Source organism: Staurois parvus, unplaced genomic scaffold, assembly GCF_062004578.1.
Source record: "Staurois parvus isolate SC_StPar_1 unplaced genomic scaffold, SC_StPar_1.0 ptg001974l, whole genome shotgun sequence".
Classification (NCBI taxonomy): Eukaryota; Metazoa; Chordata; class Amphibia; order Anura; family Ranidae; genus Staurois; species Staurois parvus.
The window spans coordinates 32,501-59,046 of NW_028319770.1; the positions used below are offsets into that span (position 1 = coordinate 32,501).

At 48.9% G+C, this 26,546-nt stretch overlaps 1 protein-coding gene across 1 annotated transcript in view; it reads left to right on the forward strand.

Annotated features, from left to right (window-relative positions):
- Positions 1-26,546, forward strand: part of LOC149433119 (signal peptide, CUB and EGF-like domain-containing protein 2) — a gene marked incomplete at its 5' end in the record, with an annotated part of 70,870 nt that overhangs the window by 31,330 nt on the left and 12,994 nt on the right. The window contains 3 exons of the mRNA XM_089664625.1: positions 15,355-15,525; positions 19,069-19,236; positions 21,190-21,351. Coding sequence (XP_089520751.1) covers positions 15,355-15,525; positions 19,069-19,236; positions 21,190-21,351 — 501 coding nt within the window. The remainder of the gene's footprint in view (positions 1-15,354; positions 15,526-19,068; positions 19,237-21,189; positions 21,352-26,546) is intronic.

A 26,546-nucleotide genomic window follows, 5' to 3' on the forward strand; every position in this document is an offset into this window, starting at 1 on the left:
CTTAGTGGGTTCCAAAGACCATCAACAGGGTCCATATAAAGTTACCCTTGGTGGGTTCCAAAGACCATCAACAGGGTTGATTTAAGGTTACCCTTGGTGGGTTCCAAAGACCATCAACAGGGTCCATATAAAGTTGCCCTTGGTGGGTTCCAAAGACCATCAACAGGGTTGATTTAAGGTTACCCTTAGTGGGTCTCAAAGACTATCAACAAGGCCCAATTAAAGCTACTGTTAATGGGCCCCAAAGACCATCAACAGTGTCAATTTAAAATAACCCTTAGTGGGTTCCAGGGACTATCGGAAGGGTCAGTTTAAACTTTCCTTTTGTGGACCCCGAAGACCATCAACAGTGTCAATTTAAAATATTAAAAATATTAAAATTTGGATTTCTGGAAGATCAACAGATATTTTTCTGTGCTTAAAGAATTTTTAAAGGGATAAAAAAATTTGGGAAATTCACATGAATTGTTTTTTTTCAGGCCTGGAGCTACAGCCAAAAGGGGATGTTCTGGTTTAATGCATGTTCCCCGCTGCCCATTAAGGATTGGCACCTTTGGGGGGGGCGATTTGACAGGTATCCGCTCCTACTTCCGTGGTGATGAATGTCGGAAGTTGTCCTCTCTCCCTGTAGTGTTTTGGGACACATGATAGGTCCAAGAAGACTACAGGGCCATTCACAAAGCGCATCACTTCTCACAAGCTGTCTTAGCCGGGTGCCCACACTAAAGATGCCGGCGCCAGGGTGAGAAGACAGCTGGTGAAACCAGCAGTGGTGAGGACACCGCTGGACCGAGGGGATCGGAAATGGAAGTTGTCCCCTACCTTCCCCGTAGTCTTCTAGGAAACTTGACAGGTCCAAGAAGACTAATGGGCCATTCACAAAGCGCAGCGCTTCTCGCACATGCACAGTGGGCACCCGGCTGTGAAGCTGCTAGCTGTCACAGCTGGGTGCCCACACTAAAGATGTCGGTGATAGGGAGAGAAGACAGCCAGTGTAACCAGCGGTGGTGAGGACACTGCTGGTCCAAGGGGATCGGAAGCGGAAGTTGTCCTCCCTCCCTCTCCGTAGTCTTCTGGGACACATGACAGTTCCCATTAGACTACGGGGCCATTCACAAACGCAGCGCTTCTCACACATGTGCATTGGGCACCCGGCTGTGAAGCCGCAGGCTGTCACAGCCTGGTGCCCACACTAAAGATGTCGGCGCTAGGGAGAGAAGACAGCCGGTGAAACCAGCGGTGGTGAGGACACCGCTGGACCGAGGGGATCGGAAATGGAAGTTGTCCTCCTACCCTCCCTCCCCGCAGTCTTCTGGGACACATTACAGGTCCCAGATGACTACGGGCCATTCACAAAGTGCAGCGCTTCTTGCACATGCGCAGTGAGCACCCGGCTGTGAAGCCACAAGCTGTCACAGCTGGGTGCCCACACTGAAGATGCTGGTGCCAGGGAGAAAAGACAGCCGGTGAAACCAGCGGTGGTGAGGACACCGCTAGACCGAGGGGATCGGAAATGGAAGCTGTCCTCCTACCTTCCCTGTAGTCTTCTGGGACACGTTACAGGTCCCAGAAGACTACGGGGGCCATTCACAAAGTGCAGCGCTTCTCGCACATGCGCAGTGGGCACCCGGCTGTGAAGCTGCAAGCTGTCACAGCCGGGTGCCCACACTGAAGATGCTGGTGCCCGGGAGAGAAGACGGCCGGTGAAACCTGCCGTGGTGAGGACACTGCTGGACCGAGGGACAGGTAAGTGGCTGTATGTTAAAAATCAGCAGCTACAGTTTTTGTTGCTACTGATTTTTATTTTTTTCCAGCTGGAACTCCACTTTAAGTCTAGAATTACATTGTAAATAATCCATTTTCTCCGAGTGCCGGGCCGGATTGGAGTCCAATCGTTGTCATAAGAATGCTTCTTTTGTCCTGATCTCCTGTTGCTATTGCGTCCAGAGCTCCTCCAGCGCGGGTTTGGCGTGTTAACGGCTCCTGGCACGAGGTGACGATAATTCGCTCTGACAGCCATTCTGCAGTCTGTTTGCTCGTGAAAGGCGATTACAAGCACAGCGGTCGGTATGGTTTCCATAATCCTCCGCGGCTTGTCAGACGCTTATTAAGATAACATATGACCCCCGTCCCGGACACCTTTGTTTCGTCACCCTCATTTATCAGCCGGGGAAGGGTAAATAGGGGATCTTTCGGAGTTGTCAGTAAACTCAAGTTAAGTAAATAGTTACATTGTATCAGGTTGAAGTACACAGCTCACCATTTTCCCCCGCAGACAATGTTACTTCTTAAGGGTTTTTTATTCCTCTTCTGTTGAGGGACACGGGACGTCATCTACTGTTGGGTGCTACTGATGTCCACAGGAGGACTGGACACTGGCAAACAAAAAACTCCTCCTCCTCCCAGCATGCTTCTAGTAGTATCCATTGAAGATGGACACCTTTTCTTAAGGTCTGCTAGGAAAAGTCTTCCATTTTTTTTTTTTTTTTGAGTGATAAACTATACTTATTCGAAAGATCATGGGACCCTTGGATAAGTTATATTTCAGCAGACAGACAATCAGCGAAGTTCCAACAAAGTGAGCGCTCTTAATATGGCAGCTGTGGCACTAAAGGTAACCAAAATAAAACCTTAATAAAAATGTATAAATAAGAAGTGCAGCGCTAGTCAAATAATTCATAGGATATAAAAGTTCATATAAAAAGTGTAGATAAACGATCCCCTCCGCAGCAGAATTCAAAAGGCTTGTGCCTGGAAACAGCGGTAAAATTTGCGCACTCACCAGAAGCGCATGGGTAATGTGCATGTAAATATATATCCACCATGGACCACTAAGGCAGGTGGGGTATGTCGGGCGTCTGCTGAGCTTCCTTCTAAGGATTGGTCAGCACAGCAGTATGTCTTGGGGTTAAGGTAGAAATCTGCTGGTCCACAGGTCCCCTTTAGGATACCTGCGCATTACCCATGCGCTTCTGGTGAGTGCGCAGTTGTACAGTTGCTTCCAGGCACAAGCCTTTTGAATTCTGCTGCGGAGGGGATCGTTTATCTACACTTTTTATATGAACTTTTATATCCTATGAATTATTTGATTAGTGCTGCACATCTTATTTATGAAGTTCCAACAAAGGGCAGGGGAGATGGACACGGAACAAAACTCTGATTACCCACATGTTCTGATATTCTTCTACTAGCTTTCTCTCTCTTCTCTTCCTTTTCTTTCTCTATTGGACCTTCCTTCTGCATTTACCTGGGTTATCATATGCACCTATAATCTCGGCAACGCCTGTATGCATATCAAAGAATGGATTGGTAACCAAAGGAGCCCTGTTCTGGGTGTAGTACTTGCTGATGGTCTCAAACAGCAGTAGGTTCCACGATCCATCCTTGTCAGGGTATCCAGGTAGATTCCAGCTCACATCCATCACAATCTGGTCTGGGAGGAACTAAGTCTAACGCTGTTGAAACCCATTTGTTCACCCTCCTCAGCTGGGGTTTCTCTGATCTCCCTTCACTCTCAGCTTCTTCTCTCCTCTCTCCTGTCTATTAGATAGGGGAAAATGGCCCAGTCTTCCATTTTTTGACCGTGATGGGGTCAGGTGAGTATAGGCTCGTTGCCTTCCTACTTGGACAGGCTTATCTTCCTTTATAAGGTTGTTGTTCTTAGGTTCCTAGTTACTGTGTTCTACCCAGGACTAACTCCCTTCACTTGTTGGCCACCACCACTGTGCGGGTTTTTCTTATGTAATGGGAATTTGTGGTTTGTTCCACCTCATTTTGTTGGGTTCAGGTTGACCAGTTTCTCGCTAGGTTCGTGGTTCAGTGTTCCCTTTCATGTTGAGTCATTCCTCTTTACTTCTTGACTTTACTTGGTCTTGGGCATCCCGTTGAATCTTCCTCTTCTCCCCCTGGTCATGTAATCTCATTTCTCTACCCCCTTAGGAAGGGGGTTTGGCCTCATCCGTTGTCCGTTTCAGGCATTGGTCCTTCAGTCGGCCCTTGGGCTGCAAACATTCCCCGAATCTGGTTTTTGTTGGACCTGTTAGTGGTGGTTGCTGTTACCCACCCCTCATTTGGGCTACTTGTGGATGTCTATATATGACTATGTTCTGTTAGGTTAATGACACATCTTATAGCACCCTTTCTCAGCCAGCGTCCCACCAGAGGGTGATAGGGGTTCCATGAAAAGAGCAGTGGCAGATTGATCTCCTGACCACCAATGTAAGGGATTACTCTACCAATGAGAGCAATGCAAGGGTCATTTTTCCTCTGACCTCCAATGTAAGGAGGGCACTTCTTCACTGGCCACCAATGTAAGAAGGGTACCTATCCACTGATCACAAATGTAAGGGGGGTACCTACCCACTGATCACCAATGTAAGGAGGACACTTCTCCACTCTGTCAATGTAAGGGGTCACTTTTCCACTGATTACCAATGTAATGTGTCACTTTTCCACTGAATATTAATGTTAGGGGGAAACTTCTCCCTTAACATCCAATGTAAGGGGGGGGCACTTCTCCACCAACCACTAATTTAAGGGGCACTTGTCCTCTGATCACCAATGTAAAGGGAGCATTTCTCCACTAATCACCAATTTAATGGGGGCACTTCTCCACTAGCCACCAATGTAAGCGGCATTTGTTCTCTGATCACCAGTGTAAAGAGGGCACTTCACTAACCACCAATATAAGGGGGGCACTTCTCCACTAGCCACCAATGTAAGGGGGGCACTTCTCCACCTCCCACCAATGTAAGGGGGGCACTTCTCCACTAGCCACCAATGTAAGGGGGGCACTTCTCCACCGACCACCAATGTAAGGGGGGCACTTCTCCACCGACCACCAATGTAAGGGGCACTTGTCCTCTGATCACCAATGTAAAGGAGTCACTTCTCCACTAACCACTAATTTAAGGGGGGAACTTCTTCACTCACTACCAATGTAGACTACCAATGTAAGGGGGACACTTCTCCACTCTTGACTGTCAATGTAAAGTGTCACATCTCCACTGAACACTAATGTAAGGGGTCACTTCACCACTGAGCATCAATGTAAGGGGTCACTTCTCCATCAACCACTAATGTAGGGGGTCCTTCTTTACTGACCACCAAGTAAGGGTTCACTTCTGCACAAGCCATCATTGTAAGTTGTTCCTTCTCCACTGACAACCAATATAAGGGGCCCTTCTCCTCTGACCAATACAAGGGGCCCTTCTTCTCTGACCACCAATACAAGGAGCCCTTCTCCTCTGACAACGAAAACAAGGGGCCCTTCTCCTCTGACCACCAATAGGTTTAGTGGGAGATCTAATCTATGGGCTCCTCAGTGGTAGGAAGTCTTTCTTCTGGAATCTTCTGCATACACATACGGAGGCGTCTGGCGATGGTCGGAGTCATTGTGGCATCCTGCTCCTGGTGGGAAAGTTGTGTTTGAAGTTTTTTCTACTCCTCCAGTTTATTGGATGATTGCAGACGGTGTGTGTAGACCGTGACAAAACACCACTCACTATCTGATGGTGGGACTTCCAGGCCTGACAAAACAGGACTCACTATCTGATGGTGGGACTTCCAGGCCTGACAAAACAGGACTCACTATCTGATGGTGGGACTTCCAGGCCTGACAAAACAGGACTCACTATCTGATGGTGGGACTTCCACGCCATCTGTAGTACCGGGGGAGGGGGGGGGAATGGGGGGGAGGGGGGTCTGAGCTCTATGCTGCCTGATTATGCTGTCATTAATCAGGGTCGCCGGTCCTGGGGGTGGTTCTCAGACGTACTACAAGTCCTAGCATGTCCTGGCAGCCACAACACAGGACGTCTGAGAAAAGGATTTCAAGCCGGCTGAACGATTTATGTTCCACCTACACATTATATATTATACGGGCCTACTTTGTTAACCTGATCAACACCCTCTCCTCCTGCCCTCGCCGACTCTTCTCCACCTTCAACTCCCTGCTCTCTCCCCCCCCTCCTCCACTCAGTACCTCTCTCACCGCCCACGAGATTGCCACCCATTTCCACAACAAGATTGACGCTATCCGTAAGGACATCGTCAACTTGCAATCTACCTCCCCACCTAGCCTCCCCACCCCCGTCACCCCTTCATCTCCCCCCTCCTCTGCACTCACAACCGCACTGCCCCCCACCTCTCCCAAGGCCCCGCCCACCATAACACCCCCTGCACTGCACTCCTTCAGCCCTGTCACCACTGAGGAAGTCACCAAGATCCTCTCAGAAGCCCGCCTCACTACCTGCCCCCTGGACCCTATCCCCTCTCAACTCCTCCGGTCACCCCTCCCCCCTCCCTCATCCGCTCCCTCACCCACATCTTCAATCTCTCCCTCTCTACTGGAGCATTCCCCTCCCCCCTAAAGCACGCGCATATCACCCCCATCCTCAAAAAGCCCTCCCTGGATCCCGCGGACCCCAACAACCTCAGACCCATCTCCCTGCTGCCTCTCACCTTCAAGCTCCTTGAGCGCATAGTCTACGATCGCCTAAGCTCCCACCTCACTGACAATAACCTTCTTGACCCCCTACTGTCTGGCTTCCGTCCCCTACACTCCACCGAAACTGCCCTCCTCAAAATCACTAACGACCTACTAAACGCCAAAGCCAACGGCGACTACTCTGTCCTCCTTCTCCTGGACCTCTCCGCGGCCTTAGACACAGTTGACCACCCCCTCCTCCTTAATAAACTACTCTCCCTCGGCATCAGAGATACCGCTCTCTCTTGGTTCTCATCCTACCTATCCCGACGCTCCTTCAGCGTCACCTACAATGGTGCCACCTCCCCTTCCCTCCCCCTCTCTGTTGGGGTCCCCCAAGGCTCTGTCCTTGGACTCCTTCTCTTCTCCATCTACACCTCCTCCCTTGGCAAACTCATACACTCCCACGGCTTCAACTACCACCTCTACGCTGACGACACCCAAATCTACCTCTCCACCCCCCACCTCACCCCCACATTCTCCGCCTGCATCACTCACCTCCTAAACGACATCTCAGACTGGATGTCGCTACATTTCCTCAAGCTCAACCTCTCCAAAACCGAGCTTCTCATCTTTCCCCCCCCATCCTATCCATCATCACCAACACCACCATCACTCCCGCCCCGCAAGCCAAAGTCCTTGGCGTCATTCTTGACTCGAACTTCTTCCAACCTCATGTCAAATCACTTACAAACACATGCAGGCTCCACCTCCGGAACATCTCCAAGATACGCTCCTTCCTCACCCCAGACACCACCAAACTACTCGTACACTCCCTCATCATCTCACGCCTCGACTACTGTAATTCTCTTCTCACCGGCCTACCCCAGTGCAAGCTCTCCCCGCTCCAGACCATCCTGAACTCAGCGGCCAGACTCATCCACCTCAGCAACCGCTCCATCTCTGCCACCCCCCTCTGCCTCTCCCTCCACTGGCTCCCCATTGCCCAATGCATCAAATTTAAACTTCTAACTCTGACCTACAAAGCCGTTCATAACACTGCCCCTGACTACCTCACCAACCTGATTCCCAAGTACCGCCCTACCCGTACCCTTCGCTCCTCACAGGACCTCCTTCTATCCTGCTCCCTGGTCTCCTCCTCCCATGCGCGACTGCAGGACTTCTCCAGGTCCTCCCCCATCCTCTGGAACTCACTGCCCCAATCCATCAGACTGTCGCCTTCCCTCCTCACATTCAGGCGCTCCCTGAAAACCCATCTCTTCAGGGAAGCCTACCCCACCCTCACCTAACGTCCATTCTCCCTCATTCCTCCCACCCCTCATCCCCCTCAGCCACTTCCTACTGTACCATTACCCCCTCCCTCCTAGATTGTAAGCTTGAAAGAGTAGGGCCCTCTAACCCCTCGTACGTTGTTTGTTGTTGTTGTACTGTGCCATGTATTGTCCCCCCTCTATTGTACAGCGCTGAGCAAACCCTTTGGCGCTATATAAACTCCATGTAATAATAATAATAATAATAATATACAAATACATTCCCTGGGGTTATCATTTTCTTTTATGTGAAACATGACTTTTATATCCTGTATAATATATCTTATATCTGGAGGGCGGTGATGTCACTCTGTATAATATATCTTATATCTGGAGGGCGGTGATGTCACTCCTGTATAATATATCTTATATCTGGAGGGCGGTGATGTCACTCCTGTATAATATATCTTATATCTGGAGGGCGGTGATGTCACTCTGTATAATATATCTTATATCTGGAGGGCGGTGATGTCACTCCTGTATAATATATCTTATATCTGGAGGGCGGTGATGTCACTCTGTATAATATATCTTATATCTGGAGGGCGGTGATGTCACTCTGTATAATATATCTTATATCTGGAGGGCGGTGATGTCACTCTGTATAATATATCTTATATCTGGAGGGCGGTGATGTCACTCTGTATAATATATCTTATATCCGGAGGGCGGTGATGTCACTCTGTATAATATATCTTATATCCGGAGGGCGGTGATGTCACTCTGTATAATATATCTTATATCTGGAGGGCGGTGATGTCACTCTGTATAATATATCTTATATCTGGAGGGCGGTGATGTCACTCTGTATAATATATCTGGAGGGCGGTGATGTCACTCTGTATAATATATCTTATATCTGGAGGGCGGTGATGTCACTCTGTATAATATATCTTATATCTGGAGGGCGGTGATGTCACTCTGTATAATATATCTTATATCCGGAGGGCGGTGATGTCACTCTGTATAATATATCTTATATCCGGAGGGCGGTGATGTCACTCCTGTATAATATATCTTATATCTGGAGGGCGGTGATGTCACTCTGTATAATATATCTTATATCTGGAGGGCGGTGATGTCACTCCTGTATAATATATCTTATATCTGGAGGGCGGTGATGTCACTCCTGTATAATATATCTTATATCTGGAGGGCGGTGATGTCACTCCTGTATAATATATCTTATATCTGGAGGGCGGTGATGTCACTCTGTATAATATATCTTATATCTGGAGGGCGGTGATGTCACTCTGTATAATATATCTTATATCTGGAGGGTGGTGATGTCACTCCTGTATAATATATCTTATATCCGGAGGGCGGTGATGTCACTCTGTATAATATATCTTATATCTGGAGGGCGGTGATGTCACTCTGTATAATATATCTTATATCTGGAGGGCGGTGATGTCACTCCTGTATAATATATCTTATATCTGGAGGGCGGTGATGTCACTCTGTATAATATATCTTATATCTGGAGGGCGGTGATGTCACTCCTGTATAATATATCTGGAGGGCGGTGATGTCACTCTGTATAATATATCTTATATCTGGAGGGCGGTGATGTCACTCTGTATAATATATCTTATATCTGGAGGGCGGTGATGTCACTCTGTATAATATATCTTATATCCGGAGGGCGGTGATGTCACTCTGTATAATATATCTTATATCTGGAGGGCGGTGATGTCACTCTGTATAATATATCTTATATCTGGAGGGCGGTGATGTCACTCTGTATAATATATCTTATATCTGGAGGGCGGTGATGTCACTCCTGTATAATATATCTTATATCTGGAGGGCGGTGATGTCACTCCTGTATAATATATCTGGAGGGCGGTGATGTCACTCTGTATAATATATCTTATATCTGGAGGGCGGTGATGTCACTCTGTATAATATATCTTATATCTGGAGGGCGGTGATGTCACTCTGTATAATATATCTTATATCTGGAGGGCGGTGATGTCACTCTGTATAATATATCTTATATCTGGAGAGCGGTGATGTCACTCTGTATAATATATCTTATATCCGGAGGGCGGTGATGTCACTCTGTATAATATATCTTATATCTGGAGGGTGGTGATGTCACTCCTGTATAATATATCTTATATCTGGAGGGCGGTGATGTCACTCCTGTATAATATATCTTATATCTGGAGGGCGGTGATGTCACTCCTGTATAATATATCTTATATCTGGAGAGCGGTGATGTCACTCCTGTATAATATATCTTATATCTGGAGGGCGGTGATGTCACTCCTGTATAATATATCTTATATCTGGAGGGCGGTGATGTCACTCTGTATAATATATCTTATATCCGGAGGGCGGTGATGTCACTCTGTATAATATATCTTATATCCGGAGGGCGGTGATGTCACTCTGTATAATATATCTTATATCTGGAGGGCGGTGATGTCACTCCTGTATAATATATCTTATATCTGGAGGGCGGTGATGTCACTCTGTATAATATATCTTATATCTGGAGGGCGGTGATGTCACTCCTGTATAATATATCTTATATCTGGAGGGCGGTGATGTCACTCCTGTATAATATATCTTATATCTGGAGGGCGGTGATGTCACTCTGTATAATATATCTTATATCTGGAGGGCGGTGATGTCACTCTGTATAATATATCTTATATCTGGAGGGTGGTGATGTCACTCTGTATAATATATCTTATATCTGGAGGGCGGTGATGTCACTCCTGTATAATATATCTTATATCCGGAGGGCGGTGATGTCACTCTGTATAATATATCTTATATCTGGAGGGCGGTGATGTCACTCTGTATAATATATCTTATATCTGGAGGGCGGTGATGTCACTCCTGTATAATATATCTTATATCTGGAGGGCGGTGATGTCACTCTGTATAATATATCTTATATCTGGAGGGCGGTGATGTCACTCCTGTATAATATATCTGGAGGGCGGTGATGTCACTCTGTATAATATATCTTATATCTGGAGGGCGGTGATGTCACTCTGTATAATATATCTTATATCTGGAGGGCGGTGATGTCACTCTGTATAATATATCTTATATCCGGAGGGCGGTGATGTCACTCTGTATAATATATCTTATATCTGGAGGGCGGTGATGTCACTCTGTATAATATATCTTATATCTGGAGGGCGGTGATGTCACTCTGTATAATATATCTTATATCTGGAGGGCGGTGATGTCACTCCTGTATAATATATCTTATATCTGGAGGGCGGTGATGTCACTCCTGTATAATATATCTGGAGGGCGGTGATGTCACTCTGTATAATATATCTTATATCTGGAGGGCGGTGATGTCACTCTGTATAATATTTCTTATATCTGGAGGGCGGTGATGTCACTCTGTATAATATATCTTATATCTGGAGAGCGGTGATGTCACTCTGTATAATATATCTTATATCTGGAGAGCGGTGATGTCACTCTGTATAATATATCTTATATCCGGAGGGCGGTGATGTCACTCTGTATAATATATATTATATCTGGAGGGCGGTGATGTCACTCTGTATAATATATCTTATATCCGGAGGGCGGTGATGTCACTCTGTATAATATATCTTATATCTGGGGGGCGGTGATGTCACTCTGTATAATATATCTTATATCCGGAGGGCGGTGATGTCACTCTGTATAATATATCTTATATCTGGAGGGTGGTGATGTCACTCCTGTATAATATATCTTATATCTGGAGGGCGGTGATGTCACTCCTGTATAATATATCTTATATCTGGAGGGCGGTGATGTCACTCCTGTATAATATATCTTATATCTGGAGAGCGGTGATGTCACTCCTGTATAATATATCTTATATCTGGAGGGCGGTGATGTCACTCCTGTATAATATATCTTATATCTGGAGGGCGGTGATGTCACTCTGTATAATATATCTTATATCCGGAGGGCGGTGATGTCACTCTGTATAATATATCTTATATCCGGAGGGCGGTGATGTCACTCTGTATAATATATCTTATATCTGGAGGGCGGTGATGTCACTCCTGTATAATATATCTTATATCTGGAGAGCGGTGATGTCACTCTGTATAATATATCTTATATCCGGAGAGCGGTGATGTCACTCTGTATAATATATCTTATATCTGGAGGGTGGTGATGTCACTCTGTATAATATATCTTATATCTGGAGGGCGGTGATGTCACTCTGTATAATATATCTTATATCTGGAGGGCGGTGATGTCACTCTGTATAATATATCTTATATCTGGAGGGCGGTGATGTCACTCTGTATAATATATCTTATATCTGGAGGGCGGTGATGTCACTCTTGTATAATATATCTTATATCTGGAGGGCGGTGATGTCACTCCTGTATAATATATCTTATATCTGGAGGGCGGTGATGTCACTCCTGTATAATATATCTTATATCTGGAGGGCGGTGATGTCACTCCTGTATAATATATCTTATATCTGGAGGGCGGTGATGTCACTCTGTATAATATATCTTATATCTGGAGGGCGGTGATGTCACTCTGTATAATATATCTTATATCTGGAGAGCGGTGATGTCACTCTGTATAATATATCTTATATCTGGAGGGCGGTGATGTCACTCTGTATAATATATCTTATATCTGGAGGGCGGTGATGTCACTCTGTATAATATATCTTATATCCGGAGGGCGGTGATGTCACTCTGTATAATATATCATATATCTGGAGGGCGGTGATGTCACTCCTGTATAATATATCTTATATCTGGAGGGCGGTGATGTCACTCTGTATAATATATCTTATATCCGGAGGGCGGTGATGTCACTCCTGTATAATATATCTTATATCTGGAGGGCGGTGATGTCACTCCTGTATAATATATCTTATATCTGGAGGGCGGTGATGTCACTCCTGTATAATATATCTTATATCTGGAGAGCGGTGATGTCACTCTGTATAATATATCTTATATCTGGAGGGCGGTGATGTCACTCTGTATAATATATCTTATATCTGGAGGGCAGTGATGTCACTCTGTATAATATATCTTATATCTGGAGGGCGGTGATGTCACTCTGTATAATATATCTTATATCCGGAGGGCGGTGATGTCACTCTGTATAATATATCTTATATCCGGAGGGCGGTGATGTCACTCTGTATAATATATCTTATATCCGGAGGGCGGTGATGTCACTCTGTATAATATATCTTATATCCGGAGGGCGGTGATGTCACTCATTATATGGACACTGTCATTGTGTATTGGATATAGAGGGTTGGGATATATTCCGGGCTCCTTGTACTGACGTTTCCTTTGTCTCGGTTGATACTTTGTATCTTCTAGGGAACAATGGGGAATAATGTTTCTCTTTCCTGTGTCTGGACGGCCAGTTGGGAAGTTTTTTTTTCCATAGAAGAAGGAGAATAATCTGTAAATCTCACGTCTCAATCCGGTGAGCCGTATAAAAGAAGTAAATATGGTTCCCGGACGCCGCGTGAATTTACTTTTTCCGACCGTTTCTGGGGCCAATGAGCCGGCGCTGACCTGGTCACCGGGTTCACATCCAGCAAAGCCCGGCAGTGTCTCGCTGGGGCCTCGCATCGGCGGAGGAGACACTTGTGAAAAGAGGTGAAGTGCTTTTAAATGTCTTTGTGGGCATTAATGCCGGCACCCCGCCGGGGCCCCTCTAAGCATCACAAAGGCTCCGAAGTTTTTTAAAAACAGCTGCTTGAGCTGGGAGAATCGCCTTTTAGTGGTCACTGGAGCCTGACAAAGAGCCGGAGCTGTGAAAAGCCCGGTCTGCGAAAGCCAATTGCTTCCTTTGTTGGGGGCTGAAGATAAAGGGGATTAGGATTCTTCATCCTTTAACACCCCAATTATACGGGGCCCCGCACCGCCCAACTCCGGGCTCTGCAGCGGTCAGACGGATCCGGCCAATCAGCAGCAGCCATACTGAGGACCTGAGATATACAGAGACGCTATCATGCTGCTTCCTACTCTGTCCTGTTGGGCCTTTGAGTGTATGAAGTGGACCTGTCATGTTAGGTGCGGCGTGCCGAGCAATGTCACCAAAACCCTTCCAGGTATTTATTCCTCCTCATAGAGGACCCCCCCCCCCCCCCCCGACAATGCCAAGGACAGAGCCATCTTGGTTCAGGCATCATCCAGGTTCACCATTTACTGTGATGCCGGCTCAGAGATGACACAACCATGGAAATCCTGGTGTCTGTACAGTTCTTGGCTGTATTCACAAATGTCTGACACAGATCAGCCCCCTGCTGCAGACTCTCACCTTCCTCCTCCTCCTACAGAGTTACAATGTACAGCCTGATTCCTGGGGGAGGGGAGACTGAGGAAATGCTTCCTCCCTTCCACAAAGTTACAATGTACAGTCCAGGGGCGGACTGACAACTCAGGGGAACCCGGGCGATAGGGGATCTTGGTGCCCCTGTGTCCTTGCCCAAACTCAAAAAAGCCTATGAAAAAGGTACCGGGGCATCTCATGAGGCCCCCCTACTGACCCCGGGCCCTCAACAGGGGATCTTGGTGCCCCTGTGTCCTTGCCCAAACTCAAAAAAGCCTATGAAAAAGGTACCGGGGCATCTCATGAGGCCCCCCTACTGACCCCGGGCCCTCAACAGGGGATCATGGGGCCCCTGTGTCCTTGCCCAAACTCAAAAAAGCCTATGAATAAGATACCAGGGGCATCTCATGGGGCCCCCTAATGACCCCAGGTCCTTGGGCAGTGCCCGAGTTTCCAAATGGTCAGTCTGCACCTGGTACAGTCTACTGGGGGGAGGGGAGACTGAGGAAATGACTCCTCCTCCTACAAAGTTACAATGTACAGTCTGATCACTGGGGGAGGGGAGACTGAGGAAATGCCTCCTCCTTCTACAAATGTACAGTCTGATCACTGGGGCAGGGGAGACTGAGGAAATGCCTCCTCCTTCTACAAAGTTACAATGTACAGTCTGATCACTGGGGCAGGGGAGACTGAGGAAATGCCTCCTCCTCCTTCTACAAAGTTGCAGTGTACAGTTGGATCACTGGGGGAGGGGAGACTGAGGAAATGCTTCCTCTTGCCCGCAGCAGACTGATGCCATTACCTCAGCCTAGGTGCAGACACTGACTGGAGCTCAAGAAGCTTTTTAATAATAAAAAGGTGAAGCTTTTCTGTAACTATGCTGTTGCCGAGTCAGGGACGTGTTCATGCGGGCGTGAATCTACTAAAAATTGACCTCCCAGCATGTCTTTGGAGTGTGGGAGGAAACCGGAGTACCCGGAGGAAACCCACGCAGGCACAGGGAGAACATGCAAACTGCAGGCAGGTGGTGCCGTGGTTGGGATTCGAACCCACGACCCAGGCGGAAGTGCCAACCATTTAGCCACTGTGCTGCCCCCCAAAATGTTCTGCGTGTTGGGCTGTTTGCTTCCCGCAGCAAGCCGGCAAAACCGCAGTCTCCATTTTTTGGGAAACTTTTGTGTAGCTAACGCTGACTTCACGTTCCTCCTAACACACCCGACTTCCCGCTTTGCGACTTTTTGTTTTCTCTCCCTCTGCATACTAACCGGCCGGCTTTTCTCTCTTGTCTCTCAGCTGGCTGCCATGCGGGCACCTACTATGACGGACAGAAGGACCAATGCGTCTTGTGCCCCAACGGAACCTATCAGACCGAAGAAGGGCAGATCGTGTGTGAGATCTGCCCGACCCCCGACAACCGGGACAGTCCGAAACACGTGGGGGCTCGAGATCTCTCCGAGTGCGGAGGTAACCGAGAATGCCTGGGGGGCGGGGCGGGGGGGGGGATAGTAGATGTATATACTATATGGCCAGAAGTATATGAACCCCCCTCCAGATGATGGAGTTCAGGGGTCTCCAGTGAAGGGTCCTGATGCTGCTGCTGCAAAGACATTGGAGACAATTGTGCTCCTCCAGCCTTGTGGTGACAGTTCGGTGAAGACCCTTTTCTGGTCCCCCATGTCTGTCCCCAGTGTGCAAGGCCAGCTCCATGAAGACATGGAGGACCAGTTTGGTGCGGAGCAGAACTAGAACCTTCCCTAGTACAAGAAACCATAAAGGGCCCCCCTGTTCCCCAGCCTGGGCCCTCTCCCACTGATCCCATGACCCTTCCCTCTGATCCCAAGGCCCTTTCTACTCCCACTGATCCCATGACCTTCCCACTGATCCCATGACCTTCCCACTGATCCCATGACCTTCCCACTGATCCCATGACCCTTCCCTCTGATCCCATGGCCTTTCTCATTGATCCCAAGGCCCTTTTTACTGATTTCAGGGCCCTTTCCACTGATTCCAAGGCCCTTCCCACTGATCCCAGGCCCTTCCCATTGATCCCTTCCCTTCCCATTGATCCCAGGGCCCTTTCCATTGATCCCAGGGCCCTTTCCATTGTTCTCAGGGCCCTTTCCATTGTTCTCATTGGCCCTTTCCATTGATCCCAGGGTCTTTCTCACTGATCCCAGGGCCCTTTCCATTGTTCTCAGGGCCCTTTCCATTGTTCTCAGGGCCCTTTCCATTGATCCCAGGGCCTTTCTCACTGATCCCAGGCTCTTCCCATTGATCCCAGGGCCCTTTCCATTGTTCTCAGGGCCCTTTCCATTGTTCTCAAGGCCCTTTCTCACTGATCCAAGGGCCCTTCTCACTGATCCCAGGGCCCTTCTCACTGATCCCAGGGCCCTTTTTACTGATTCCAGGGCCCTTTTTACTGATTCCAGGGTGCTTCCCACTGACCCCAGGACCCTTCCCACTGATCCCAGGGCCCTTCCCATTCATCCCAGGGCCCTTCCCATTCATCCCAGGGCCCTTCCTATTGATCTCAAGGCCCTTTCCATTGATCTCAAGGCCCTTTCCATTGATCTCAGGGCCCTTTCCATTGATCTCAGGGCCCTTTTCATTGATCCCAGGACCCTTCTCGCTGATCCCAGGGCCTTTTATTATGCCTGTTATGAATGAACAGAGTCAGTGATTGGTGCCGATCACTAACTCTGTCCATTCAGAAAATGAAGGGGGGTGTAAATTAAATGCTTATCCGCCCCTTCCCCACAGTCCATCCTGATAGCATCCCCTGCAGCTGCTGACAAGAGAGGGAAGGGGGAAGCTGGCAGAGCTGTGGGGACGTAGGGGATCACACAGGGGCCCTGGCGCAGTAGGACCTGGATAGGAGGGGTGGCGAGGGTGGGATATAGTGGAACTGATAACCTCCATTTTCCTCCTGCAGCTGTTGAAAGAGGAAAATGGAGGGCACAGCTCCTCTATATGCCGCTCCCCGCTGCCCCTCCTATCCATGTGTACAGGTGAGCCGCACAGGCCCCCTGGAGCAATGGTTCAAATTGTAATTGGGACCCCTGATGTGGAGGAACTCAAACAGCCCCGAGACGTATTGGAACGCCAATGGCAAGTCAGGTCTTCTCATCCAACACCAGACACTGATCCCCCCCTATGGGCTCAAATTCCCCCCAAAACCTTGCAGGAAGTCTTCCCAGAAGATTGGAGGCTGTAACCTCTACGAAGGGGGCAACTCCATAATAGTGGCCATAGTTTTGCAATGAGACATCCTGTGAGGTCCTATAGGTGTGGTGGTCAGGGGCCCACAATCCTGTACCCATTGCTACAGATATCACAGGACTGTCCAAAGATATTCCCATTCATTCCGTCTCCCGAAGAGGCAACAGAGGAATTATAATGGAGCCGACCGCCTCCTATAGTAAGCCTGTGGTCTGCCCGTCTTTATTATGGATTCCGTTATGTGATGACCCTTTAGTGATGTGAGTGGGCAGTTGTAAACCCCCCCCCCCCCCCAATATCCAATGTGCTGAGCACTACTGATTGCTGAGCTATGGAAAGCGAAACTGTCCAATGGCTTGGCTGGGATGAAGAGTTTGATGAATCTGCATCGCCATCTACTGGACACTTTTAGGAAATGCAGGAGAATACATTGCCTGCATCTTCAGAGAACACTGAGCCAGTAAACATTGCCAGAGGAGCTTACACTCTAGTGTCCCCTCCCCCACAGTCACACCCTATTATTATTCTGCATTTATATAGCTCTGACATATACCACAGCGCTTGTACAGAGATCACTGAGCCAGTCACATCAGTCTCTGTACCAGAGGAGCTAACGCTCTAATGTCCCCTCCCCCGCAGTCACATCAGTCTCTGTACCAGAGGAGCTTACGCTCTAATGTCCCCTCCCCCACAGTCACATCAGTCTCTGTACCAGAGGAGCTTACGCTCTAATGTCCCCTCCCCCACAGTCACATCAGTCTCTGTATCGGAGGAGCTTACACTCTAATGTCCCCTCCCCCCACAGTCACATCAGTCTCTGTACCAGAGGAGCTTACGCTCTAATGTCCCCTCCCCCACAGTCACATCAGTCTCTGTACCAGAGGAGCTTACGCTCTAATGTCCCCTCCCCCACAGTCACATCAGTCTCTGTACCAGAGGAGCTTACGCTCTAATGTCCCCTCCCCCACAGTCACATTAGTCTCTGTACCAGAGGAGCTTACACTCTATTGTCCCCTCCCCCGCAATCACATCACTCTCTGCAGCAGAGGAGCTTACACTAATGTCCCCTCCCCCACAGTCACATCAGTCTCTGTATCAGAGGAGCTTACACTCCAATGTCTCCTCCCCCGCAGTCACATCAGTCTGTCCCAGAGGAGCTTACGCACTAATGTCCCCTTTGGCCATTCGGGTCGGAAGCCATATAACCATGGATTCTGTGGGGGAGGGGAGAATACCAGGCCAAGCTCCAGGCAGAATAGAGTCTTGATAGGGGCCCGGGGCTCCAGCGCTGCATGGCTACAATGCTGACCACCTAATGACTTTGCTTCTCATCCAGCCAGTGTGAACAGTGGCATGAAGTGACCCCCCCCCCAGTGTGAACAGTGGCATGAAGTGACCCCCCCCCAGTGTGAACAGTGGCATGAAGTGACCCCCCCCCCCCAGTGTGAACAGTGGCATGAAGTGACCCCCCCCCCCCCCAGTGTGAACAGTGGCATGAAGTGACCCCCCCCCAGTGTGAACAGTGGCATGAAGTGACCCCCCAGTGTGAACAGTGGCATGAACAGCCCCCCCCCAGTTATAAGGCGTGGCAGCATATTTGTAGTTGCCCCGCCTGTAGCGGACAATGGGGGGGCGCAGGGCGCGGTTTCTGCTCCTCGGGGGAGGAACGCTCCTTTTTGCCTCCAGCTGACCAGTAGAGGGCGATGGCTGCAGTAACGGTGACCTCGCCCCAACACGGGACAATGTGGGCGTGGCAATGACCGGCGTTCTCTTCTCTTCGCTCCTCAGGTCTGTGTCCTCCGGGGGAATTCTCCGTGGATGGGTTTCGCCCGTGTGATCCGTGCCCCCCGGGGACCTTCCAGCCGGAAGCAGGGAGGACATCTTGCTTCTCCTGTGGTGGAGGCCTGACCACCAGGCACAGCGGAGCGTCAACATTCTATGACTGCGAAACTAAAGGTGACTCTTGGCGGCAAAACACCATTTTCATTTGCACCCCCCAATCCCACCCCCCTTCCCCATCAACATGCTACTGACTTTTTTTATGTAAAACCTTTCCATATTCATGACATATTTTATTTTAGTCCCAGTGACAACATCACTGGGTCTCTGTGCTTCTCTATGTAATGCAGGCAGATCACGGCTGATGGAAGGGGCCAGCAGGGGGCTGTATGTAGCTTCCTGAAAACATCCCAACGCCCCGCCTCAGTACTCCTCTCAAGAGCCCTCAGCCCTGATGAAAACAGTGGGCCGGCCCTTGGGAGGAGCTATGCAAATGTTATCCCTGGGACTCTGCGCTTCTCTATGCAATGCAGGCAGATCATGGCTGGTGGGAGGGACCGGCAGGGGGCTGTATATAGCTTCCTAAAAGCATCACAGCGCCCCGCCTCAGTACTCCTCTCAAAGCCCTCAGCCCTGATGCAAACAGTGGGCCGGCCCCTGGGAGAAGTTATGGAAATGTTATCACTGGGTCCCTGTGCTTCTCTATGCAATGCAGGCAGATCATGGCTGGTGAGAGGGGCTGGCAGGGGGCTGAATATAGTTTTCTGAAAACATCCTCTAAAGAGCCCTCAGTCCTGATGCAAGCGGTGGGAGGAGTTTTTAAATAATTCAGCGGGTATCAGTGTGGAGGAGTGGGCGCCCCTAGGTGGGCTACACTTACAACACCCACATGTGATGCCGATCCTCCATGATTCTACAAACTGAAATCCAATGATAAAAAGGGGTGGGGCCAGGGGAAGTGAGGCTGGGGAGGAAAGGGTTGGCTTTTGGGAGGAGTTATGCAAATATCAGAATGCCTTGATGGGTGTGTCAGTCTGGAGGAGTGGGCGTTCCTAGGCCGGCTGCATTTGCATGCAGGCCACCCTAAGAAATGTCAATGAATGAAAGGTGCAGGGCCAGGGACAGTCAGACTGTGGAGGAGAGGGCTAGATGATGTCTGGTATCCTCCAGCCAGGAAATGAGGCGGTCTGTAATGAATGAAAGGGGTGGGGCCAGGGACAGTCAGTCTGTTGCACTGAGTCTGGGGCACATGCTCCTTCTGCCCCCCTCCTTGTCCCAGCAATAATGAAAGAGGCGGGGCTAGGGACAGTCAGGCTGGGGAGGAAAGGGCTAGACGATGCTGGGCGACCTCCAGCCAGGAAATGAGGCAGGCTGTAATGAATGAAAGGGGTGGGGCCAGAAACAGGCTGGGGAGGAAAGTGCTAGATGATGCTGGATAATCTCCAGCCAGGAAATGAGGCGGGCTCTAATAAATGAAAGGGGCAGGGCTAGGGACAGTCAGGCTGGGGAGGAAAGGGCTAGACGATGCTGGGCGACCTACAGCCAAGAAATGAGGCGAGCTGTAATGAATGAAAGGGGCGGGGCCAGAAAAAGGCTGGGGAGGAAAGTGCTAGATGATGCTGGATGACCTCCAGCCAGGAAATGAGGCGGGCTCTAATGAATGAAAGGGCTGGACCAGGGACAGTCAGTCTGTTGCACTGAATCTGGGACACGTGCTCCTTCTTCCCCCCTCCTTGTACCAGCAATAATGAAAGGGTTGGGGCCAGGGACAGTCAGGCTGGGGAGGAAAGGGCTAGATGATGCTGGATGATCTCCAGCCAGGAAATGAGGCGGGCTCTAACGAATGAAAGGGGCGGGACCAGGGACAGTCAGTCTGTTGCACTGAATCTTGGACACGTGCTCCTTCTTCCCCCCTCCTTGTACCAGCAATAATGAAAGGGGCGGGGCCAAGGACAGTCAGGCTGGGGAGGAAAGGGCTAGATGATGTCAGGTGTCCTCCAGCCAGGAATGGAGGCGGAGCTCTCTCTGACTGGCTGCAGCTTCTATTGCACATAGGTGGAGTTGGGTGGCAGGGATTCCTATTTGCACATTTCTCCGCCTCTAACTGACATTTTCTCGCGGTCTGCGCAGTTCAGTGTTCTCCCGGACACGCCTACAACACCACGACGCACAGATGCATGCGATGCCCGGTGGGGATGTACCAGCCGGACTTGGGTCAGAATTTCTGCATCTCCTGCCCAGGGAGCACCAGCACCGACTTTGACGGATCCACCAACATCACCCAGTGCAAAAGTAAGTGCGCCCCCTCCCCCCGCTTCCCTGCCAGCCGCCTGATCCTCCGGCCAATCGGAGAGTGAGAGCGTGGCGCCGTGCTTCCAAGCAACCAATCGGCTCTCTTCGCTCAGCCAGGGGTCCTGCGTGCACACGAATTCTGTGTGTCGGAGGAGCGACCTCCCGTCTGACGGGTCCGGCAGCTACTGGCAGTCATGTTGGACAGATTACCTCCAGCTGGGATATTTGGCACCGCGGACCCCCGGAGGGAGCAGCATACGCCCCCCCCCGCTCCCCCCTCCCCTCCCCCGCCTGGATTGGGTGTTCTCCAAGATCTGTCCTTGTGGAGGGAATGGAGAGATAACACCCAAATATTGCAGATTTGCAGCTTTATTGACAACCTTTATTGGGGGACGGAGACTGGAAGAGTACAGAGGGGCCCAATGATCTGTCGGGGGAGCGGAGGGAGAAATGATGACGGGAGAATGGGATGTGAAATGGGTGCAGGACATGGGGACTGAGGGGCAGACTTCAGGACATGGGGACTGAGGGGCAGACTTCAGGACATGGAGACTGAGGGACAGACTGCAGGACATGGGGACTGAGGGGCAGACTTCAGGACATGGAGACTGAGGGACAGACTGCAGGACATGGGGACTGAGGGGCAGACTGCAGGACATGGGGACTGAGGGGCAGACTGCAGGACATGGAGACTGAGGGACAGACTGCAGGACATGGGGACTGAGGGGCAGACTTCAGGACATGGGGACTGAGGGACAGACTGCAGGACATGGGGACTGAGGGGCAGACTTCAGGACATGGGGACTGAGGGGCAGACTGCTGGACATGAGGACTGAGGGGCAGACTGCTGGACATGGGGACTGAGGGGCAGACTGCAGGACATGGGGACTGAGGGGCAGACTGCTGGACATGGGGACTGAGGGGCAGACTGCTGGACATGGGGACTGAGGGACAGACTGCAGGACATGGGGACTGAGGGGCAGACTGCAGGACATGGGGACTGAGGGGCAGACTGCAGGACATGGGGACTGAGGGGCAGACTGCTGGACATGGGGACTGAGGGGCAGACTGCTGGACATGGGGACTGAGGGACAGACTGCAGGACATGGGGACTGAGGGACAGACTGCAGGACATGGGGACTGAGGGACAGACTGCAGGACATGGGGACTGAGGGGCAGACTGCTGGACATGGGGACTGAGGGGCAGACTGCTGGACATGGGGACAGACTGCAGGACATGGGGACTGAGGGGCAGACTGCAGGACATGGGGATATATACACACTATATTGCCCCAAGTATTGTCCCCGCCCCCCCAATCATGTGATTCAGGTGTTCCAATCCCCTCCATGGACACTGTTTTCATCCATTTTCCATCTGGTTGTATCTACAGTCAGGTCCATAAATATTGGGACATGGACACAATTCTAACATTTTTGGCTCTATACACCACAATGGATCTGAAATGAAAGGAACAAGATGTGCTTTAACTGCAGACTGTCAGCTTTAATTTGAGGGTATTTACATCCAAATCAGGTGAACGGTGTAGGAATTACAACAGTTTGCATATGTGCCTCCCACTTGTTAAGGGACCAAAAGTAATGGGACGTTAGGCTTCTCAGCTGTTCCATGGCCAGGTGTGTGTTATTCCCTCATTATCCCAATTACAATGAGCAGATAAAAGGTCCAGAGTTCATTTCAAGTGTGCTATTTGCATTTGGAATCTGTTGCTGTCAACTCTCAAGATGAGACCCAAAGAGCTGTCACTATCAGTGAAGCCATCATTAGGCTGAAAAAACAAAACAAACCCATCAGAGAGATAGCAAAAACATTAGGCGTGGCCAAAACAACTGTTTGGAACATTCTTAAAAAGAAGGAACGCACCGGTGAGCTCAGCAACACCAAAAGACCCGGAAGACCACGGAAAACAACTGTGGTGGATGAGCGAAGATGTCTTTCCCTGGTGAAGAAAACACCCTTCACAACAGTTGGCCAGATCAAGAACACTCTCCAGGAGGTAGGTGGATGTGTGTCAAAGTCACCAATCAAGAGAAGACTTCACCAGAGTGAATACAGAGGGTTCACCACAAGATGGAAACCATTGGTGAGCCTCAAACACAGGAAGGCCAGATTAGAGTTTGCCAAACGACATGTAAAAAAGCCTTCACAGTTCTGGAACAACATCCTATGGACAGATGAGACCAACATCAACTTGTACCAGAGTGATGGGAAGAGAAGAGTATGGAGAAGGAACTGCTCATGGTCCTCAGCATACCACCTCATCAGTGATCATGGTGGTGGTAGTGTCATGGCGTGGGCATGTATGGCTGCCAATGGAACTGCTTCTCTTGTATTTATTGATGATGTGACGGCTGACAGAAGCAGCCGGATGAATTGTGAAGTGTTTCGGGAATATTATCGGCTCATATTCAGCCAAATGCTTCACAACTCATTGGACGCTTCACAGTGCAGATGGACAATGACCCAAAGCAGACTGCAAAAGCAACCAAAGAAGTGGAATGTTCTGCAATGGCCAATCACCTGACCTGAATCCGATTGAGCATTTCACTTGCTGAAGACAAAACTGAAGGGAAAATGCCCCAAGAACAAGCAGGAACTGAAGACAGTTGCAGTAAAGGCCTGGCAGAGCATCACCAGGGATGACACCCAGCGTCTGCTGATGTCTATGCGTTCCACACTTCAGGCTGTAATTGACTGCAAAGGATTTGCAACCAAGTATTAAAAAGTGAAAGTTTGATTTATGATTCTTATTCTGTCCCATTACTTTTGGTCCCTTAACCACTTCCAGACCGGACACTTTTACCCCCTTCCTGACCAGGGCAATTTTCAGCTTTCAGCGCTATCACACTTTGAATGACAATTGCGCGGTCATGCAACACTGTACCCAAATTAATTTTTTACCATTTTTTTGAGACATAAAGCTTTATTTTGGTGGTATTTATTCACCGCTGGGATTTGTATTTTTTTTGCTATGTAAATGAAATATCCAAAAAATTTTGAAAAAAAGTGTTTTTTTAAATAAAATTTTGCAAATAAATAATATTTCATCATAAATCTTAGCCAAAATTTATTCCGTTATCTTTTTAGTACAAAAAAAAAAATCCAAATTAGTTTATAAGCAAAAATTATAATTGTTAAACATTTTTTTTACATTTTTATTTTATTTTTTTATATTATTTTTATTTATTTTTTACATACTGTCACCCTAGCAGTATAGGGTTACCATGGTGACACTGTACTACTTGTGGGGGGGTGATGAAGATATTTTTTTTTTTTTTTTTTTTACACTGATTGCTTTTACACCCATATAGGATGTAAAAGCAATCATTTCTCTTTCTCTCTGGCTGCATTCTTGCACTCATTGAGAAGTACTGAGTGAGCTGTGATTGGTCACAGCTTGTCACATGGTACAAGGCTTTTGTGAATGGCCCTGTACCATGTGATCTCGGTGATCATTCACAGATTTCACACGTAGTAAGCAATGATGTCAGAAGTGACATCTTGCTTACTACTTTGCATGTGATCACTGATTGGCCAATCAGTGATCACATGATCGGGACCTCGTACAGAGGTCCCGTCCGACGATCGGTGTTTCACTGTGTCCGGAGGACACAACGGGCACCGGATCGCGGTGCTGCACGCTCCCAGGGAGCGCGCACAAGCAGGGTGCGGGGAGGCCGTTTATAGACGGCCACCAGACCCTGCAGTGCCACCGTCCGGCCGTTTATATGTAACGGCCGGATGGGAGGTGGTTAACAAGTGGGAGGCACATATGCAAACTGTTGTCATTCCTACACCGTTCACCTGATTTGGATGTAAATACCCTCAAATGAAAGCTGACAGTCTGCAGTTAAAGCACATCTTGTTCGTTTCATTTCAAATCCATTGTGGTGTATAGAGCCAAAAATGTTAGAATTGTGTCCATGTCCCAATATTTATGGACCTGACTGTATTTTCCATCTATTTGTCATTCAGTTTTTTTAATCCATTTTACATCCAGTTTTCATCCGTTCCGTTCCAAAAACTAGGGTTTTCTTCCGTTCAAAAAAAACGGATGTTAACGGATGCGGATATAAACAGATGATCGTCCATTGACATCCGCTAGTCCATAGGAATACAGAGGGGATCGTTCTGCATCCGTAAACCGACGTACGGAACTCGCGGGTGAAAGGGGCCTGAGAGATGAAAGGAGAATAAAAACAAAACAAACAGAAATCAAATAAACGGAAATAAAAGCAAACCAAAGTGGTGAGAAGGATGCAGAGCGTCCGTCCGTATCACAGACACAAATACGCAGCAAATCTCTTCTCTCAGCCCGCGATGACGTCGGGAGTTTTTACGGTCTTGGCAGTGAAAGTGTTTATGTTTCAGGATCTTAACGGTCGGAGAAATTCGACATTATTTCAGTTTATTTACAGTACAGAGCGCCAGAATCCTGCGAGCGCAGCCAGGGGGGGGGGGGAGGGGGGGGGGATCGCTGACACATGTCATGGAACAAATAAAATGCAACAAAAAAATCTCCATTCAGCCTTTTCAGGCTTCACACTCCAGCTGGAGGATTTAAAGGGATTTAAAGGGGAACAACACAGAATGGACCCTAAGGCTTCTTTCACACTGATCCGCCGTAAAAACGCATTAGTGTTTTTTACCGCGCTTTTTTAAAGGACACAACTTAAAACTGCACCAAAAACACTTGTCAGAGGCATTTTCGAGGCACTTTTCAGGAGTTTTCCATTGACTTCAATGGGAAGCAGCATCTTTGGGGCGTTTTTTTTTAAACTCACCAAAGATGCTGCAAGCTCAGACTGTCCATTGTAACTTTGTAGAAGGAGGAGGAGGCATTTCCTCAGTCTCCCCTCCCCCAGTGATCAGACTGTACATTGTAACTTTATAGAAGGAGGGGGAGGAGGCATTTCCTCAGTCTCCCCTCCCCCAGTGATCAGACTGTACATTGTAACTTTGTAGAAGGAGGAGGAGTCATTTCCTCAGTCTCCTCCCTCAGTGATCAGACTGCACATTGTAACTTTGTAGAAGGAGGGGGAGTCATTTCCTCAGTCTCCAATCCCCCAGTGATCAGACTGTACATTGTAACTTTGTAGAAGGAGGAGGAGTCATTTCCTCAGTCTCCTCCCTCAGTGATCAGACTGCACATTGTAACTTTGTAGAAGGAGGAGGA